A 6760-nucleotide genomic window follows, 5' to 3' on the forward strand; every position below is an offset into this window, starting at 1 on the left:
ATACCCACACACACAGTATTTTATGTTAGATTTACTTTATACTTGATTGCTATTATCAGATTTTGCTTCCCTGTAACCACTACAGTTCAAACTGTTTTTGTTTTCAAGAGTATTTTAAGAAATTAATACTGTTAATCAGCAAGGTTGCAATAAATTGATCAAAAGTGACAGCAAAGACATGTATAATGTTATAAATGATTTCTATTTCAAATAAATGCTGTTCTTTTGAACTTTATATTCACCAAAAACCCCGCATATATCAGGGTTTCCACAAAAATATTTCACAATATTTTCATATTGACAGTTTTCAACGATAATAATAAATGTGTGCCATCACAGCAATAAATTACATTTTTAAAACACATTTAAATAGAACACATTTACATTTTAAACTAATTTTTTAATTTTTGCAAAAGAAAACATTTTTTTTAAAGGTTGAGAGAGCTTATTCCTCAAGAGTAACAGCACACAAACAGGACAAAGAATGATGAGTAATCATTCCAAAGTGTTCAAAGGTTGAGTATCTCAGAAGGACACGTAAACAGACTTTGAAACTCCTCTATGTGGAGTGATAAGATAAAAGGTAACAAGACATTTACTCACAGACTGATTTTATGTACATTTGATTATACAGCGCAGTAACATACACTCACAGAAAAAAGCAACAGGATCAACCAGCAGAGTTCAATGTTAAGTGACTACTAGTTTACATAAGTTACAGCTCAATCTCCAGCCTCAGAAATCATCATCATCGCAAATGTCCAGATACACATCGAAAGCCTCACGGTTGCAGTTTCCATCAGGGGTGAAGACGTACTTGTGGAATGTCCCATCAACACATATGGCTTCAAAGAGAGACATAAGTGATGAGAAACTGACATATCAATAACAACGCACTCAAAGGATTTCAATAAACCCTACGTACCAATAACAGAGTTGACGTTTTTGGAGGTGTTCTTCCCGAAGGCACAGATGCAAGCGCACTCAGCCGGCACGGTGAAATTAGCCAGAGACCACTGACTGTCCACATACTGTCCGATGACCGGACCCACCTTTCCTACACGTGCCAAACTAGAGAAGACAAAAAGCCACACATAAAACCCAGTGACTACTAGGATATTTCTAAATAACACTTAGAATGTAACGAAAACTGTAATGAAATGACAATTAAGATTTTTTTAGAGTGAAATGGTTAATCTTACGCAGAGCGCCGGTTCAGTTTAGTGTCTTTCAGAGCAAATATGTGCACTGTTCCCTTGTCACTTGATGCACACAGAAAGGATGAGTCGTGGCTGAAATTAATACTGTAAAACAGAATTCAATAAATAATCTGACATTTTTTAATTTCATAAGTATTTATTTTTTTTCATTAAAATACAGCAATACTAAAAATCTATTCATATAAAATGCAGTGAAGAAGTTTGGACAAACGTAAATCAAATTATGTTTTTAATTTAATCTAAAGGCTTCTACATAAATTCTACTGAAATTGTTACTTAACCCTCTCAAGGCAGGCGTTGCAGATTTGCAACAGTAAAGTAACTAAAAACCTTATTACTCCAGATACATATTTTATGAATCTGGAGTACTAAAAACTTTACTATAGGTTACTAAATTTACTAAGTTACTAAAACTTAATTTGAGCCTGAGAGGGTTAAATTAGTTCTGTAGACCAGGGTTTTCCAAATGTGGTTCACAAAAAGCCAATAATAATAATAATAATGATATTTGAATGAAATGTAAAATTAATGTGGCTTAGATGAACAAAATATAATTGTAATATATTGTTAAATAAAATAGATGCAAATGCCATGTGACCAATGGACATCAGAGAACCATGAACATGCAAATGTGTTTTTTTAAATTATAGAAATTGTAACTAAATATTAACAAATATTTTATGTCTAAGGGGTTCGATTTACTAATACATTCCCTCGATATATAAATGGTGCACACAATTTACTAATACGGTCCCTCGATTTATAAATGGTGCACACGATTTACTAATACGTTCCCTCGATTTATAAATTGTGCGCACGATTTACTAATACGGTCCCTCGATTTATAAATTGTGCGCACGATTTACTAATACGTTCCCTCGATTTATAAATTGTGCGCACGATTTACTAATACGTTCCCTCGATTTATAAATTGTGCGCACGATTTACTAATACATTCCCTCAATTTATAAATTGTGCGCACGATTTACTAATACGTTCCCTCGATTTATAAATTGTTTTACTACATCAATGGAATGAATTAGTAAATTGTGCTCACAATTTATTTATTTTTTCTTGCATGTCGTGAGGAGCTCCATATTATATAGATATCATTCAGTCAGTGTAGGAAAAGCAGCCAGGTTTTTAGTATATATGTGAACTCCTTCAATACTGTGTAGAAAGTATCCCAGGATGCACCTCATTAATTTAAGAGAATGTCCAAAGTGAGCAGAGCTTGAATCTAGATAAAGAAGAAGCTCAAATACAATACCAGTAGAGTGTAGCAGGGTCGGTTCCTCTACGTAGTTCCACTAGCTTGTCTCGTGTTGTAGTGTCAAACAGACGGATCAGCGTGCCCTTTCTGGATGCAGACGCAACCACACTGCCAGGCTGGTTCAGTGCCAGGCAGGCGATTTCACTCTGGTGGGCGTTGATAGTGAATGGAGCAGATGATGTGCCAGGTTTTGTGTTGGAAAGGTCCTATCAAAGCGACATGGACAGCATTTAAAATTCCATCCAACATGTAGATGAACAGATTTGGAGAAATGTAGCATTACATCACTTACTCATCAATGGATCCTCTGCAGTGAATGGGTGCCGTCAGAATGGGTGCAAACATCTGTTAAAAACATCACAATAATCCACAAGTATTCCACACCACTTCAGTCCATCAATTAATGTCCTGTGAAGTGAAAAGCTCCATGTTTGTAACAAACAAATCCAGATATTTTTAATTTCATACCGTCGCTTCTGGCCAAAATACAAGTCCATAATTCATATTAATGCTTCCTCCAGTGAAATCGTCCATCATAATATGTCCTCTCAAATCAAAATTCACCAACATATTTGTTTAGAACTATTTCAGTCTTTTTTCGCTTGTAAAACATGCTTGATTTGTTCATATTTCTCTCCTGATTCAGACAAGATGAAAAGCAATAATACGGATAGAGAACTCATATTTTAGATAGAAGCATGGTTTGAAGTTAAAAATGTCTTAGTGATGGATTTGTTTATTATAAACATGCAGCTTTTTGCTTCACCATATATTAATGGGCTTGGAGTCATGTGGATTATTGTGATGTTTTAATCAGTTGTATGGAATCTCTTTCTGACGGCACCCATTCACTGACAACGAATTTGATAAATTCTCTAATGATAAATTTCTCCAAATCTGTTCTGATTAAGAAACAAACTCATCTAAATCTAAATTTTGAGCAAATTTTATTTTGGGGTGAACTATTCCTTTGATAAATGATTAGAAGTTTTAATGTGCGAAATTCAATTAACTACTGTAATAATTTATAATAATTTAAACATAAATCTTACCACTAATTGTAGACTGCCACATTTGTGTCCAGGAAAAACCAGCAACTGCTTTTCCAAACTAGGGCACAGGTCACACAAACCTACAAACACAAAAATACAGTTATGAAAAATTCACAAAAACAAGTCAAGCCTATTTCTGATGAAACTATATGAAATTGCAAGCAATGCACACAATACCTTTCGGGTTATCTCGAGTGTCAAACTCAAACAGCTTGACAGGGTTGTCAGGAAAACTATACACGTAGATCCTATTTTTCAGGACAATGATGATTCTTCATGTATAAAAACATGAAATGAGACATTATTAATATGAACAGCATTTTTAAGATGTGTAAAGATGGAACACTATTGTTTAATGGCTGGATATCTTACTTGTCATGTCTCATCCTCACAGCCAGCACTGGTTTGGTGAACGTGAACTCAAGAACTAATTTATCCTTGGGGTCTCGCACTTCCCGAGCATCATCCCAAATTAATACTGCCAGAGATAAGATGATTAAAAAAACACACATAGTTTATTCCAGCTCATATAAAGTCTGGATTGAAGGAAGCCATTCAAGTGTACTTAATCCAAGTATATAAGTGCAATTTAGACTCCAAGTGTACCTGAGATTTCTGAGAATTTGGGGTTGACACCGCCTCCCACCACAGCCAAGAGGTTTGATCTATGAAGCATTGAACACAGAGCAATGCTGCCCACCTGCTCATGATCTATAACCAACCAAATCACACACAATCAACAGATAAGTCTACAAATAGGTTTTTGCAAAAAGATAACAGATTTATCCTACCTAAATGGCCCTTTTCCATTAAAGGTTCCACATTGTAAATACGAACACCTGTTTCCATGGCACAGCAGAAACAACCTAAACAACATGGAAAAAGTCAAAGCTAATGAATACAGAAAAAGATCATCAGTACATTATTAACAGTGGCTAACAAGAACTTTTCTGATATTTTATAAAATTTTTGAGAACACTGACTTTATTTTATCCACTTTGTCAAAAAAATTTCTGGTTAAAAAAATTATTGCATAAAAAATATGTGTTCATTTGAAAATTTGCACTGGTCTCATTTGTGATCATGAAATTGTATTATAAATATATTAATATTTTATTGGTTACTCTGCTTTCTGGATGTCAATATTGAAAAAAATATATAATAAATCATGAATATATATATATATATATATATACACACACACACACACACACACACACACACACACACATGAAATCAGTCTGGCAGCAATTGTAATAATATAGCAGCAGGATGTTTCTCAAAGGAAATGATATTTCAGACTCACTTTGGTCCTGGTTGAACTGAAGGCTGTTGACTCCTCTCGGCTGGGCCATGATGTCAGAGAAGAGTTCGCTGCTGATTTTCTGGTCTTCAGGAGTTTTAACTAGATCTAATCATCCTAAATTAGCAAAAGAGCAGGAAACAGCGTTTTATCATATAAAACTATGACTACGAGCTCAGAAAATCTACTTCATTTTATAATATAAGGGTTGACATAACACCTCACTTACCATTAAGCTGTTCAAAAGGTCCAACCAGTTGTCCTGACACTAAACAAGTAAATCGAAGTGATTTTATAACGGTTGATGTAAATGTGACACCTCACATTAGGCAATAAGCCGCGTAGAGCTGCCAACCACTGCTGTTGTTGTTGTTGTCGCAGCTGTCTTATTCTACGCTGGCGCGCGACTGTTAACGGAGCACAGCTTCCCCCTGCTGGAGAGGAGGACAACGAAAGTAGCGCACAGCCACGAAGAAAGATCTCTCACAGAGATGAAAGCTGGTAGAAGAAGACACCTAAGTGGGCGAAGCTACTGTCTATGAGGACAGCCCAGAATTTATTTTGAATCTTACATGTACGATAGGCCTTAATTATGTTTTTTTTCACGTGTTACCTGTAAAGTCACCTATGATTTTTTCCAAATCATTCCGTGATTTTCAGATACAGATCGTTCGATTTAATAGTTCTAAAATATACTTTTTTTAGTGCGTAAATTTGCCAGAGAAGAAGTGTAATTAAAAAATGTATTTACTCGTAACAATCCCTAGCCACTAAACACCATTAATTCCTTTAAAACTGTACACATTGCAATTACGCACTCATAAATATTAGAAAAGTGACACATATTACAAGGAGCCTCACAATATAAAGAAGAAAATAAAGGCAAAAATGAATAAGGATATAAACAGAGAGCTAAATAATTTAATCGCATGGCATCATAATATTGAAACATAGTGAAAATATGTATTTACAAAAACTGATTGTGTAATTAACTTTTCTGTCCATAAGGTGGCAGTAAGTTACTAAAGACGGTCTCCTCAATAATGCATCTTTAATCATTTAATTGGAAAAGTGATACACAGGTAATGATGGCCCTTATGACGTCTGTCTGTTGCACGTGCGACCTCCATCTCACCTGTGTCTTAGAATTACTATAATTACAAATGAAAATGTCTGCTTAGGCCATTAAACAGGTCCCTGAGCTGTTCGCCAGCCAGACACACATTTTAGAGAATGCAGCTTGTTTTAGGATTTCAAAAGCATGTCTAGAGTTTCTTGGTTTTACCTGGTGCTGTATTTTGTATGGTAAAATAGTGTTTTACATTCACTTTAATATATTTTATTTACAAACGAATTAGGTGAGTTGTTTCACATTGTCAAACTGATGAATGCTTTGCACAGAAAGGAAGATGTATTGAATTACAAAAAAGGACAAGGTATTAAGCATGCAAATGAGAGAGATATAAGATAAGACAATATGAGAAAGAGATATGAGAGAGCTATACGATATGCACTGCATGCTGAATTTAAAATCAAACAGAGGTTGTCTTGAAGGGCATTATATACAGATGCATTTGGAAAGTACGTTTAACATATGCATTTTAAATAATGGTGCATGGACATTAAAATGTCACCCAATGAATCACGTTAATTTTACACATCTAATTTTAAGCCTATAAAACCTATAGCCTACTGTATCATATTTGATACATTAATTTCTAAGGCCTCTAAATTACCAACATGATTTTTTTTTTATTATTTTAAGTCTTTACAGGGTTAAGAAGACTGGTTATGTCACAATGGTTATAAGTCTTTAGCCTTTATGCTGGAACATGAAACCCAAGTGGCACATGATCTGTGCTTTGGCTGTTCACTCTTGATTTAGTGAATCTGAAAAGACTTTGATTCCTTT

The 6760-nt window shown here is 34.7% G+C and overlaps 1 protein-coding gene across 1 annotated transcript; it reads right to left on the reverse strand.

The window, feature by feature from the left end:
- Positions 1 to 594: 594 nt before the first annotated feature.
- On the reverse strand, positions 595 to 5245 carry wdr45 (WD repeat domain 45). Its single transcript, XM_052607360.1, has 11 exons — positions 5078 to 5245; positions 4852 to 4965; positions 4337 to 4411; positions 4152 to 4256; positions 3918 to 4023; positions 3723 to 3817; positions 3546 to 3625; positions 2491 to 2699; positions 1203 to 1304; positions 926 to 1071; positions 595 to 845 (listed from the first exon to the last, which is right to left on the reverse strand). Exons 2-11 carry the CDS (start codon positions 4898 to 4900, stop codon positions 736 to 738), a joined length of 1077 nt encoding a protein of 358 aa, XP_052463320.1. The 5' UTR covers positions 4901 to 4965; positions 5078 to 5245; the 3' UTR covers positions 595 to 735.
- Between the last annotated feature and the right edge of the window lie 1515 nt (positions 5246 to 6760).

Source organism: Carassius gibelio, chromosome A10 (assembly GCF_023724105.1).
Source record: "Carassius gibelio isolate Cgi1373 ecotype wild population from Czech Republic chromosome A10, carGib1.2-hapl.c, whole genome shotgun sequence".
Classification (NCBI taxonomy): Eukaryota; Metazoa; Chordata; class Actinopteri; order Cypriniformes; family Cyprinidae; genus Carassius; species Carassius gibelio.

Excerpts from the sequence above, each read along its gene's own strand:
- wdr45 (XM_052607360.1), bottom strand. The coding sequence starts at position 4,900 with ATGGCCCAGCCGAGAGGAGTCAACAGCCTTCAGTTCAACCAGGACCAA. Across the intron at positions 3,818-3,917 it reads GTGAGGATGAGACATGACAA|AATCATCATTGTCCTGAAAA; the intron begins GTAAGATATCCA and ends TTATACATGAAG. Across the intron at positions 1,305-2,490 it reads GACCCTGCTACACTCTACTG|TATTAATTTCAGCCACGACT; the intron begins GTATTGTATTTG and ends TCTGTTTTACAG.